At 46.6% G+C, this 13,144-nt stretch overlaps 5 protein-coding genes across 5 annotated transcripts; 3 read left to right on the top strand and 2 right to left on the bottom strand.

Annotated features, from left to right (window-relative positions):
* Positions 1-183: 183 nt before the first annotated feature.
* Positions 184-1,736, bottom strand: CNBC2420 (hypothetical protein; the record flags this gene model as incomplete). Its single annotated transcript, XM_771658.1, has 6 exons — positions 184-386; positions 440-941; positions 995-1,380; positions 1,436-1,605; positions 1,656-1,677; positions 1,727-1,736. 6 exons carry the CDS (start codon positions 1,734-1,736, stop codon positions 184-186), a joined length of 1,293 nt encoding a protein of 430 aa, XP_776751.1.
* Positions 1,737-4,241: 2,505 nt separating this feature from the next.
* On the top strand, positions 4,242-5,840 carry CNBC2410 (hypothetical protein; the record flags this gene model as incomplete). The annotated part of the gene is made up of 9 exons (XM_771657.1): positions 4,242-4,354; positions 4,412-4,489; positions 4,538-4,636; positions 4,690-4,940; positions 4,993-5,121; positions 5,177-5,289; positions 5,343-5,513; positions 5,566-5,723; positions 5,780-5,840. The coding sequence occupies 9 exons, from the start codon at positions 4,242-4,244 to the stop codon at positions 5,838-5,840; spliced, it is 1,173 nt and encodes a 390-aa protein (XP_776750.1).
* Positions 5,841-7,605: 1,765 nt separating this feature from the next.
* Positions 7,606-9,275, top strand: CNBC2400 (hypothetical protein; the record flags this gene model as incomplete). Its single annotated transcript, XM_771656.1, has 7 exons — positions 7,606-8,040; positions 8,092-8,294; positions 8,346-8,695; positions 8,745-8,911; positions 8,964-8,982; positions 9,039-9,181; positions 9,234-9,275. The coding sequence occupies 7 exons, from the start codon at positions 7,606-7,608 to the stop codon at positions 9,273-9,275; spliced, it is 1,359 nt and encodes a 452-aa protein (XP_776749.1).
* A 611-nt stretch (positions 9,276-9,886) lies between these two features.
* On the top strand, positions 9,887-11,054 carry CNBC2390 (hypothetical protein; the record flags this gene model as incomplete). The annotated part of the gene is made up of 3 exons (XM_771655.1): positions 9,887-10,045; positions 10,099-10,728; positions 10,794-11,054. 3 exons carry the CDS (start codon positions 9,887-9,889, stop codon positions 11,052-11,054), a joined length of 1,050 nt encoding a protein of 349 aa, XP_776748.1.
* Positions 11,055-11,224: 170 nt separating this feature from the next.
* CNBC2380 (hypothetical protein) lies at positions 11,225-12,075 on the bottom strand (the record flags this gene model as incomplete). The annotated part of the gene is made up of 3 exons (XM_771654.1): positions 11,225-11,410; positions 11,471-11,624; positions 11,681-12,075. 3 exons carry the CDS (start codon positions 12,073-12,075, stop codon positions 11,225-11,227), a joined length of 735 nt encoding a protein of 244 aa, XP_776747.1.
* Positions 12,076-13,144: the final 1,069 nt, after the last annotated feature.

Raw genomic sequence — 13,144 nt, 5'->3', positions numbered from 1 at the left:
TCACGCCAGCATGCTTGGATAGTTTAATTGAGTAAAAGTGCGTGCATCATTTTTAAGCAGTTCGACAGCCTGAAAAAATTCTGATCCTGCGTTTGATACCACTCATTTTCAATATGAGACACACAGTAACCCGCGATGCATGTCTAGACAACGCCTTGCGAAACAAATGAAGGATCTGCAAATTTAGAAAATGATAACGTTCTGGTCCCGACCAGGGCCAACGCCGACGTATTGAACCTTGACGCCCAAGTAGTCCTCAATAAACTTGATATAAGCCTTGGCGTTCTCGGGGAATTCTTGGTATGTTTTGCAGTTGGAGATGTCAGTCTTCCACCCAGGAAGGGTGGCATATTGAACTTCAACCTTGGCGAGTCGGTCAAGATCGGCTGTCCCACTTGTCAGATGAAAATCTCATCGGATTTTGAACGTTATTACTCACCAGGGAAACCTTCAACCTCAACGCCATCAATCTTGTAGCCAGTGGCGACCTTGATCTCGTCGAAGCCGTCAAGAACATCAAGCTTGGTAAGGTTGAGACTAGTGTAACCATTGATCATGGTGGAGTACTTCATAACGACCAAGTCGAGCCATCCGCATCGCCTTCTTCTGCCAGTGACGGTACCGTACTCGGCACCAACCTCTTGCAAGGTCTCACCGACGGTAGCAAGATCTTCGGTAGGGAAAGGACCTCCACCAACTCGAGTAGTGTAGGCCTTGATGACACCGACGACACGCTTGATAGCGAATGGCGAGATACCGAGTCCACTGACGACACCACCGATAGAGGTGGAAGAAGAAGTAACGAACGGGTAGGTACCATAGTCGAGATCAAGCATAAGGGCGTTGGCACCCTCAACGAGAACTCGCTTGCCAGAGTTCACAGCATTGTGCATGAAGGTGGGTCCGTCCACGATGAAGGGTCGAAGGCGCTCGGCAAAGGCCTACGAAAAGCCATTAGCATGGTTTTATCCACAGTATGCACGTTTTAGCTCACCAAATACATCTCAATCTCACCCTCAGTGTCGAACTCGAAGTGGCCGTATCGTTTGAACCTGCCCTCGACCAGTTTCCTGAACTTGGCAGGGAAGGTAGGGTCGAAGAGGTGATGGACACGAAGACCAGATCGAGAGGCCTTGGAAGAGTAAGCGGGTCCGATACCCTTCCTGGTAGTGCCAATGGACGAGCCACCAAGCTCAACCTCCTTGAGACCATCAACGATCTGGTGGAAACCCATGACGAGATGAGCCCTATCAGAGACAAAGAGCCGACCGGCAACCTTGAGGCCTTTTCGCTCAAGCGTGTCGAGCTCATTGAAAAGCGAAGGGACATGAACAACAACACCAGAGCCAATGAACGCGGTGCACTCAGGATTGATCAACCCTGCAATAGCTGATATGAGAAATGCAGTATATAGCAAGGCAACGAGTCCACATACCACTGGGCAAAAGGTTGAAGGCATAGCTGGTTTTCTCGCCCTTATCATTTCTGACAACGATGGTGTGACCGGCATTGTTACCACCGGCACATCGAGCGCAAATGTCCGCCTCAGCGGCAAGGATGTCCACAAGCTTTCCCTTGCCCTCGTCACCCCATTGGGCTCCGAGACTACGTCCCTGTTAGTATTGAGAGAGACAGAATGGAAGGTTGGTACATACACGACAGTAACTCCCTCCGGGGCTGAAGTAAATAGTCAGCAATGAAATGTTATGGGTAATTAAGGACTTACATGGAGCCATCTAGAATAGATAGGTGTATAGGACCTAAAAGAAAAAGGCAAATACGATAGGAAAGTCCTTCACTCGACGGAGAATGCAAAAGGCCAAAGACGGACTCGACGAAAAAGGCGCCTTGAACGATCTGTCCGCTCCCCCCACTTAATATGGACCTTTTTTCGTCAGTTGTTGTGCACGTGGTCATGTGAACTTTTAATTAATCATTATGTTAATAACAAACAATAATTCCAAAATCATCAAGTGACATGGTTAACTATATTTATTAATAATAATCGCTCGCGTTAGCGGGCAACCAGTACTCCCGACGTCCCACTTTCTATGTGTTTTTCATTTCCATAATACTCGGTTAAAACTCATCGTACGGCTTTCAAACTTGTACCATTGAACTCAGCTCAGGCTCGCCCGTACAACAGTACCATGCATGCATTATATAAACCCCTCAGTCTCTTAGTTGAAACTGGCTGAAGACGTGTCTTTAGGCGCGCGCAAAAACGCTCTAGGCATGCACTTTTTACCACTTTTTCACGCGTTTCTGTACTAATATTCGCGAAACACCCCCTTTTTTGTCTCTTTTAATTCCACATTACTCGATCAAAACTCGTCCTGCAGCACCGACACTTATAACACTGAGTTGCTTCCAGGTCCGCCCTTTTAATGGTACTATGCATGCATACTTAGAATGTCTGCGCCGTTTACTTGAATTTGGCTGAAGAAGGTAAGGCAAGCGGTGATCGGCTGTAGGCATGCACTTCATCGACGCGACTTGGTACAAAAACGCGTCGCGTTTTTCATTCTTCGTTCGTCCTGTTACTCTCTTGATTCTCTACCTATATGTCGTGCTGTCATTAAGTGCTGTACCTCCTACCACCGCTCCACGACAATGAGTAAACGTACTACAACTTTAGATATTGGCGACATCCCCTCTACATCTGATCGCGCCCGACGTTGTCGACAGTCCTCAGGCTGAGCCTCCCAATTTACTTCCCACTGATCGCTTTCCAAGTGGCCAGTATCCTGCTCTCCGTCATCCGAGACGTGAATGCCGGCCTCCAACACAGATGGACGATGAAAACGAAGGTGGTCAGCAACTCCATGTCCCTGAGCAACAGCCTACTCCTCTTCATTGACCAAGACGTGAACTTCACGCTCCTGCACGGTTTGATGATGAAGACGAGGATGATCAACAGCTCCGGCAACCCAGCACGACCTGATCGACCTATCAAATGTGCCTCTCTGACAAATCTTTTCTGCAAGGACATTTCGAGGCTGACAGCGAATTATATGACACCTGTATTGAATGCCGAAGAACCATCCCTCCTTTGTGTATACCCTTCACGCATGATGTTGACACACCTGCTATCCCACAACATACTGTGCTCGCTATCAACTGCATCAAGACCTTTCAGAGCAAGATAACGGTAGGTACATGCATCACGTGCAACGAGCGATGATTTGGTTCAGATGTCACTAGGGAAGGGAAGTGTAAGCGTTGGACAGCCTCTTATTTATGAAGGACAAATTTTAATGACTACAACAATATGGAATGGATCCCGATGAGATCTTCCATATACGAAAAAGAATCTTTACTTATATATCCTTCCCCATTCTAGGCAACCCATTTGGGAGATTTTTGTGAGGAAGCGGGTATGGAATGTCTTGAACCACCATTGCGTTTCCAATCACCTCCATGATATAATGGATTTGCCTGTAATAGCATTCAGATCCTCGTCAACTAGTCTTTGCCATCATCATACACAAATCTCAAGGCATGACTCTTGACAGAATTTGTCTTTATCTCAGGAAAACGAATTTGCTCATGAATTCACGTTCGTAGCTCTGTTTCGCGTTGGGAAGCTTGGGCATATCGCCTTCAATGGTGGCTTTGAGTTGCAGAGGTTGATGCAGATCAATGGTGCGAGATCCTCAAAAGGGACTTGGGTGAGACAGAGATGGGAGGACGATATTATGATAATAACAGATAGAACGAAGGATTGGTTTAATGGACAATTTTGAGGAGGATTATTTATTCTCATTGGGAGGGGAACGGAATATTCGGCCTTATTCAGTTAAGGCTGCTTTGTTTTCATAATTTTCGATACTGCACGCAACTCTACCACTATTCGTTGCTGTACATAATTAACCACTAAAATAATAAATGTAATGGGAAAATGGGAATCAACTTGGGCAAAGATTAAGCACACAGACTAACGCGAGCCTATTTTGATACCTGCTTTACAGTATCAAAAAAACATCTTTAATAATAATAATGTTACCACTGCAATATCACTCATCATCATCGTCATAGAAACACAGAGCGAACCATAATAATATATCAACGGCAACAAAATAAAGGCTCGTCCTACGTACGTATACGTATATTTACGATATGTCAGTCGGGTAGAGCAAGAAGAAAACAAAACACAGAAAGCAATTGAGCTGATATTCAGACTGATCTCAGATTCCGTAAGGTGGAACACAGAGGTCTAATCCATCTTTCATCTTTCTGCCATGCTCAAGCTATTGCGAAGCCCGAGGCAAAGTGCGCTCTACCTTCGGGAAAGCCGCCGTAGCATCCATTATCTACGAGACCTCCCAGTATCCCCACCGTCTCAGTTGACGAGGTGAGCCTAGCCTAAAGTGACCTCTTAAAGCCAAACTAATGCACTTGTCAACGTCAGTAAACCAAGACTAGTACCATGTGAGCCTTTGATCGGAGATTCGTCTGCCATGGGTGCAGCAAAGTTTCCCCCTGCAGCGTGTGTCAATTCAAGCTGGAGCTACAAATGACTAATTGGCGATTGTAGTCATCAACTTAAAAAATGGACCACTGAGCCGACAACTCTTCTTCTAATACAAAAAAGAAATGATCCTCGTACAACAGCTGCTATGGGTTTCATCCTGAGGTAGGTAGGGGAGAACAGACACGCAGTGTGGAATTTTGACATGCCATGTTCAGTCACATTCAAGAACACTATCCTCACCTCAGACTCATAGTGGAACCACATACTGCCATGGATCATCCCTCATTTGACAATCTGATTGTTGCGTCACCAGGCGATCAGGCATTATTGCCTCTTCATACATCTCTAGTCCTAACTTTAGGCGGAGACGGTACGATATTACACGTCTCTAACCTTTTTTCTCAAGGTGAATGCCCTCCAGTTCTAAGCTTCTCTATGGGATCTCTGGGTTTCTTGTTACCATTTCGTATGTTTCTCACATTACTGGCCTGAGAAGCACGTACTGACGAGTTGGGTAGATATCAGTGCTTTGTCAACGGCTCTGGAGAATACCCTCAAAGGCCCTGTATCAGTGTTAAACAGAATGCGGCTAGCATGTAAACCTATTGCTGTCGATGGAGACCCATTGAACCGATGTACTGAGAATGGTGAGTGCTGAACAAATGACCTCAACTCGTCAATAGCAAGCTAATGTCGCCATAGTGAGTGAAGCGGGATGGCAGGTTATGAATGAAGTTGCTCTGCATCGAGGCCGCAATACGCATCTCACTGTGGTGGACACCTACTTTGACGGACAGCATCTGACTGAGGCCGTTGTAAGTTCACTCCATTTTTGTTATCCACTTTGTCAAACTTACCCTCGACGTAGGCTGACGGTATCCTGCTTTCCACTCCGACTGGATCGACTGCGTACTCTTTATCTGCAGGAGGCCCTATATCTCACCCGGAAACGGATGCCTTTCTTCTCACTCCTATAGCCCCACGATCCTTGAGTTTTCGTACAGTAATTCTCCCCGGTCGTGGCGAGGTCAGACTGGAGGTGCGTATTTCTCCATCATGCTTGATAAGTTCACTGACTATACGTTCCTTAGATATCTCCTCTCGCGAGATCCCCTGCTGAACTCTCTATAGATGGGAAGGGAGTATGCCTGTTGAATGCAAAGGAATCCGTCATAATCTCCAGATCGCCCTTTCCAATCCCTTGCGTAGAAAGATCCGGCAATGAAAGTGGCTGGGTGAAGGATATCAAGTGAGCTAATTACGTTTTTTTTCTCTCGCCGATCCTACCTGACATTATTTTGCTAGCTCTTTACTACAATTTAACGTCGGATTCAAGAATAAAAGTTTGATGGGACACAGCTCTTGATGAGCTCATTTATGAATCCAGTGTTGCTTCACATTGCAGTACATAGCATAGAGGGGCACATACTGGCACAGAAGTAAAAATTAAATCAAGCCGCCGAACTACTACTACTACAGTACGTACTACGTAACGATCACTTTCGACTTGGCAATGCGAACTTTTAGTATTTATTGAGGAGTGAGGGGGAGAGTAGCTTGTAGGGGAGCGGGGATATTTCTGGTAATCGGAGGCTGCAGGAGGAGATGAGAAGCGAGCCGTTGGATATGAGGAGAGGAGTTTGTTCGGATCTTCTTACTTAAGTTTAATTAGGAAATTATTACGAAAAAAACATAGATAATTAGTAAATATGAAATGGACACCATTGAATTTATTGGGGGAATTCAAATTTTTGAAGTTAATTTAAAATAAGTATGGTCGTATGGTCTATGTGATGGGATATGTGTTAACTTCGGAAACTCTAAAAATCTCGCTCAAGGGTTTAGTCAGGTCCCACAGACTGAATTTCGCATGGCCCCTGAGGGTGATTGCGGGACGCGCCTCTTTTTCCAAGTTTGTGCGACTTACACTGGCAGCACACCGGACCCAGTTCAAGTTATAAACATGGAAGACGGACTGCGTCCATGGATCTGCATTTGTGCATGTCCGCTTGACTTCAATAAGAACATCTTCAAATAATCGCATCTCTCTCCGAATACAATACCTTGGACTGGGTAGCCTACTCATCATCCTTTGTCCAAAGTGGCAGATTTATAGTATGCAGCATTATGTGAGACCAATAACTGTGGCGGAGAGCCAAGCTTGGTGAAGCCAGGGCTGAGTCTGGTCGCGTCTGATTATTATCGAGGCCGCCAAGGACAGACGGAGAGAAAAGCAACGAACCCTCAACCCTTTCTCTCACAGCTGTCACGCACCGTACTGGTACATCGCGCCGCCGTGGCATTCCTATTTTTCCTTCTTGTTTCCTTTTTGCTTCTTCTTTCCTCACCTTTACCTTCCCATCCATCCTCTCTCTTCGATCTAGTCGCTCTTTCTTACCCCTATTCTCTTAGCCCATCTGCCCCTAGCATAAATCCTGGGTGAGTGCAAACACTTTTTCTTCGTGTACTGTCGAAACGGCGACGAATATCAGTCTTCCTTGTGTCATCTTGACGGGCCTCGCCGTTGTCAATCTTCTTGTCAAAGACTGCTTTGACATTCAGAGCCCTTTGGAAGCGGATGTCGTGGAGGGTCCGTTGAAATGGTGCCATTCGGCAGTGGCTATTACTACCTCCTTGTTTTTTGCTCTGTTTGTGCCTTCTTCCAAAGAACTTTGCTGACTGAGCGATATCCTTTGACGACTCCCTTTTCCCACTGGTATGCTGGCGTTATGTGACGTTCTTATTGGGCGGCGATCTCATTGTTTGTGGTTCCTTTCCTTGACGCGCACGGACGTCACGACCAATCCAACGACAATATAATGATTGGCACTGCGTTCCTGTAACTCGCCTCTTGTTGGATGCCGTCTGCTGGCCCGCCCATCACCGCCGGACTCTCTCGCATATATTCATTCAAAATGATTTCTCACGTCCTGACTTGGCCCGCTTTTTATTGCCCCAAACAGCACTGGACGATCGCAGTGCGATTGTGAAACAAGCCGGTCACCTACTCGCAACCACACCAACTTTTGCAGGTCTAGTACCACCAAATCATACACTCAAGGTACCCAGGCGGATCACCTTGACTCCTACATTACCCTCCTCCCTTTTGCATCGCATAGATATTATTCGCAATGCTCTTCTCTAACGTCGTCTTTCCCCTGTTCACCTTATCTTTTGCTGCGCCTGCAGTTTCCGCCATGCACCTTAACCCAGCGCATGCGAAGCGTGCTGCTGTGGCTCATCGAGATATTGGGTCTGTCAAACTTGCTCGCAGTGAAGATGCCGTTATCGCTGGGCGAAACAAGGAGAAGCGACTTGTGCGCAAGAAGAAGAGGTCTACTTGTCAAGCCAAATTCAACGCTACATCCTCATCTATTGACTCTGGGACTTCTTCCTCTGTGACAGCAAGTGCGACTGCGACGAATGCCATTGGAAACATTGAGAACTGGGCAAATGGCAGTGCCTCTGCATCGTCTTCCAATGCTGAGATGACCTCCACATCAAGTGCCTTTTCTGCTGCTCAGACTGCCGCTTCTACTTCGGGCTGGTATCTCGTTGAAGAATGGGTAAGTGCTTTCATCATTAGTCATCAACCACAGCTTAGAATAGTTCCTCAGTCTGGCAGTACTTTCTTTGATAACTGGAGCTTCTGGGATTACTCAGATCCTACTCATGGTACCGTTGATTACGTTTCTGCTTCTGAGGCATGGAACGAGGGTCTCATCTCCATTAACTCTGCTGGACACGCTATCATGAGTGTGGACACTACTGAAGTTGTTTCAGGCGGAAGGAAGTCGGTTCGAATCCACGGCAACAAAATGTAAGAAATAATCATCTCTACTATGTGAGGACGTTGTTGACATTTCTACAGTTGGAACGGAGGCATGGTCATCATGGACGCCTATCACATGCCTACTGGCTGTGGCACTTGGCCTGCCTGGTGGCAAAACGGTCCTAACTGGCCTGAAGGTGGTGAAATCGATATTCTTGAAGGCGTGAACGATTTTACTCAAAATCAAGTCTCTATCCATACCGGTGTGGGCTGTACTATCCCCTCTGACACCAATGACAAGCAATTGGCCACTCTTACCACTGGCAGTTTTGACTCCTACGACTGCTCGTCTGCCGACACCTCCAATCAAGGTTGTGGTGCCCGTGACGAGACCAACGATAATTCTTACGGTGCTAACTTCAACAGCGTAAATGGTGGTGTCTATGCCAGTGAGTAATGAGACACCTGATAAACGAGCAGCTCGTGACATTTTCGCAGTGCGATGGGACAAGTCCGGCATCGCCGCCTGGTTCTTCCAACGAAACGATATTCCTTCTGACATTACGAACAACTCCCCCGACCCTTCCACTTGGGGCACTCCCGTTGCCTACTTCGCTTCAGACAGCTGCGACCCCTACGAGTTCTTCTATGACCACTTCAACATCGTAAGTGATGGCATGTTTGATGAGACGTGATTACTAACCGTCCATTGAACAGTTTGACACTACTTTTTGTGGTAAGTTCCCGCTACAGAAGACGTATTTGGCCGACATCTCATTGATGAACTCATAGGTGACTGGGCCGGCGCCGACGGTGTTTGGAACAATGCTGGCTATGCCGGTCAGGACCAGAGCTGTGCTGCAATCACGGGGTATTCAACCTGCTCCGACTACGTGCTCAACAAAGGCTCTTCCTTTTCTGAAGCCTTTTGGGAGGTGAGCGAAAGCCTCTCATGATCATAGCATGTTTCTGACAATTATTTCCTAGATTGCATCTGTTAAGTACTACAACTCCACCACTGAAGTCTAAACTGCTTCATCTTGCAATCCGTTGCATGTGCCTTGCGGTGTCTCGAGTACATTGCATCCTTAATTACACTTTTGTATAGAATTCTATGCTCCTTTTCAATGTGCTTTCCTTTCCTCTTTATCCTCCTCTAGCCCCTTGCTCCTTCCCCAAGGTCGTCTTCGCTCTGGTAGTGTAGACAGGCGATACTTAATTCCCGCTCCCCTTATGATGGCAGCACATTGGTTTCTGGACTCTCTTGGTCTTATTACGATGGATAATGGGACTGCGTTGAGCGTGTTGGTTTCATACCGTACGTAGCAAGGATTGTGAATAATTATTATGCGATCAAATGTATTAAAGCTAAGGACCAAACAACCGGAAATACCATCATATATGATCAGGAACGCGGACATAATTGAGGTGGAGGCGGCCCTGGTCTGCGTCGGTACGCCGACTTACGGCTTGCGTTTGTCCGTCAGACAGAAAGAGCGAGCCAGTTGCTAACAACAGAATTGATGGCAACAGTCTGTCTGCTCTGCTTGAGCTGCATAAATTTCCATTACCGTTCGGAATTTTTGTTCCCGCCCCAGCTTCACATATTCCGCCTTTTCCGTCCAGCCTATCTTCCCTAAATGCCTCACAGCCACCATTCTCATTCGGGACAATTCTGCCGACATGCCAAAGACAATCTCGAAGATGTTATTCTTGAAGCGATCCGACAAGGCTTCCAGTCATTTGGACTGAGTGAGCATGCTCCTAGATGGCGGGTCGAAGATCTTTTCCCAGAAGAAGTAGGTTTACGGTAGCGTACTGGATGGGAGGCTCATTATAGTCTTGCCTACAGGCCGATTTATGCCCCTCTGACCTCCTCTCGACATATGAAGACTTTTTGAAGACAGCATTGATCCTACGCTCGAAATACGACTCCCAAATTTCCTTGCTGGTGTCTTTAGAGACAGATTATATCACTCCCCTCGATTCAGAAAAATTGACCTCATTTCTTGTCGAGCATACGGAGATCGACTATATCGTTGGCAGTGTCCACCACGTCAATGGTGTGTCCATCGATTTTGACCGACCAACATGGCTGAGGGCTGTTAAACTTGCCAAGGAGGGTAGAATAGGTAAAACAATGGACCCCGGACCGCCACCAACACTTGAGTTGGGTGATCCAAATGATCCTGAGCTCATGACGACCTACACCCCAGATCTCTTGTCTGTCCAACCTTTCTTTGAAGCATATTTCGACGCTCAATATGATCTCATTGTAAAGCATCAACCAGAGGTTCTAGGTCATATTGACCTATGCTCCTTATGGATACCAAATATCAGCTTGATGGAGCAGGAACCTGTCTGGCAAAAGGTAATAAGGAATGTCAAGGCGGTAATCGCCTACGGAGGTCTATTTGAAGCGAACGCTGCGGCTATTAGGAAAGGTTGGAAGACAAGTTATCCATGCAGGGATATTCTCCAAGTGAGTATCTATTTTGCTAACAGGAACATGTAGACGAAATGATTAAATAATGTTTGGCCTTGCAGTTGATCCAGGAACTGGGGGGAAGAGTTTGTTTGTCTGATGATTCACATGGCATTTCTTATGTGGGACTCAACTACCTTAAGATGAGAGACTATCTAAAGGGCATGGGTCTTGAGCGTACATGGTACCTTATTTCATCGAGTCGCCGCCAGACTGGAGATTACACCGTTGGTGAGCGGGGCCGGGTTGCAGCTAGGCCGTTGGATGGGTGGTATGATCACCCTTTCTGGGCGAAACTATCGGATGCTCAACGACGTAAATGAGTAAATGGATGGGTTAGGAAATGAGTAGCCAAATGCATCACGTCGTGTCAGTTAAATTGTATAACCCAAATTAATGTCGTTACGCTATTGATACAGACAGCGCTAACTAACGCCGATGCTACAAGTATGATATCCAGGTGTGTTGGTACTTCGCCAGCCTCCAGCAGTCTTCAGAAAATCTCCTCTTCACTGCTCCTTTGACGGCCATGTTTTGCTATATATTTAAAAGCTTCTTTTCTTTCGCTGCTAAATTCCTTTTCGAAATGCTGTTTCAGCTTCTCAATATTGTTCATGGGTTCATCGCATTTGAAGCAGGTCAAAGGGGTTTTCAGTAATGTTTGAGTAGCGGGCAATGCCTAAACAGAAGACCTTTAGCATATCCACATTGTGTAGCATGAGTCCAGACTCACTTCTACACGATCAAGCACGGTGCGATCATCCTGCAACCAGCGTTGCACTTCCATGATCGGGATAAAGAAACCAAGATCGGGCCGGAAAGAGTTGTAGTGTTTTTTTGATTTCAGATAAGGTGATATCCGATCTTCTGATATGACATGAAGGTGTATATGCCTGCCATGTTTCCTGGCTTCAGTCCCTTATGACCAATGACATTCATGCCGACTTACTTCATTGAGGGTATAGCATGGAATCCAACATCAATTTTCCATTCAAATCCTTCGGTTTTGAGCATTTCGTCTCTAATCATCTCCTCCACTTCGCGCGCAGTCTCCGCCATGGCTCTTAGAACCTCTTCTCTCTGGTCTGCTCCTGCTTTACGAAGCAAGCTTTTTAAATCGTCCAACGTCTCAATTGAAACAATGGACTCATCGGAATCTGGGTCTGACTGAGGTGGGAAAGGATAACGCGGTAGGACTAGGAAATGATATTTTGCCTTTGGGTAAGCGTCAAACACTACCATCGTATTGCTATTGGAGAAAAGCAATTTTGATGGTGGGAGAGAAGATTGAGGATTGGGGAGTGTGGCATACTGCCGCAGGGCAAGGAGTGGGTGAGAAGCCATCTGGGAGGATTCTGAGGTTCGACGGCGGTGAAATGATTGTGCGTGATTTTTGCCCTTTTTGGGTACTGGATAACTCGTAGATGATAGAGTGTTATTTGAAGAGAGAGAAGAAGAGATAGGGCGTCGGGGTGGCAGTTGTATGTTATTTGATGAAGAGTTTGAGGATGATACAGGAACGGATAAGCAGTTGCCCATTGTCCATGACATGTATGGGTGGGGCGGGTCTACAGGAGAGGGCAACTGCGGTGGTGGGAGGAAGAGGACATGCTAGCTGGAGGAGAACATACTGTTGCAGACACAACATGATACATTTCCTGATGTCTGACGAGCCCATCGCCTGTGTCGTGGACCTCCACCTGCGTACTTGTTCCGGCTAAATACGGTATATCGCAATATATAGAGTGTGCTTCCTTTCGCGAGCTTTTCGGAATTTTGCTCAGAGTATATCCGGCGGGCAGACGCATACTTCGGGTTCCTACCCGAACTGATTGACGAGTAATGAGGAGAAGGCATGCTGTGGACCGTCAATCGTGATTATTATTATTATATTTATGTTTCATGATTCATCGATGAAATAACCAACATGCACCCAACTATGCGTGGCCAAGTTATACAAGGTAGCTATCAGCATGTAATTAGAGCATGAGAACCGCCAGGTCATTCGCAATTCGCTTACTACGTACCACCTGACCACCCACGCATCTACCATCGTTCTCTATCATCATCCTGTAGTCGTCATTTCTAGTACGTACGACAGATACTCTACGTAGCCAATTATCTATCTTCGGCTACTTAATTACCTTCTACTACTGTCTGCCCACCCCATTTATAGTCGGCTTAAGCCATCATCGCCCATACACCCTTCGTCTGACCTTGACAGACTACTGTTGTTGTTTCACGATCGCTTCCGTCTGCTCACGAAATAAGATCACAATCTGCCCCTCCTGAATGTTCCGCCAACCATCGTACGTAAAGTCAGATGCCAGCAGACAAGCAAGCGGCAAGCGGTCGCATTGGGTTAATACGTACAGGGAGCAGAAGACGTGTTGATCAGAGTCGGATGGCATTC

This window comes from Cryptococcus neoformans, chromosome 3, assembly GCF_000149385.1.
Source record: "Cryptococcus neoformans var. neoformans B-3501A chromosome 3, whole genome shotgun sequence".
NCBI lineage: Eukaryota > Fungi > Basidiomycota > Tremellomycetes > Tremellales > Cryptococcaceae > Cryptococcus > Cryptococcus deneoformans.
Note: the sequence above shows the minus strand (reverse complement) of the source record. Positions and strands in the feature narration are given on the sequence as shown.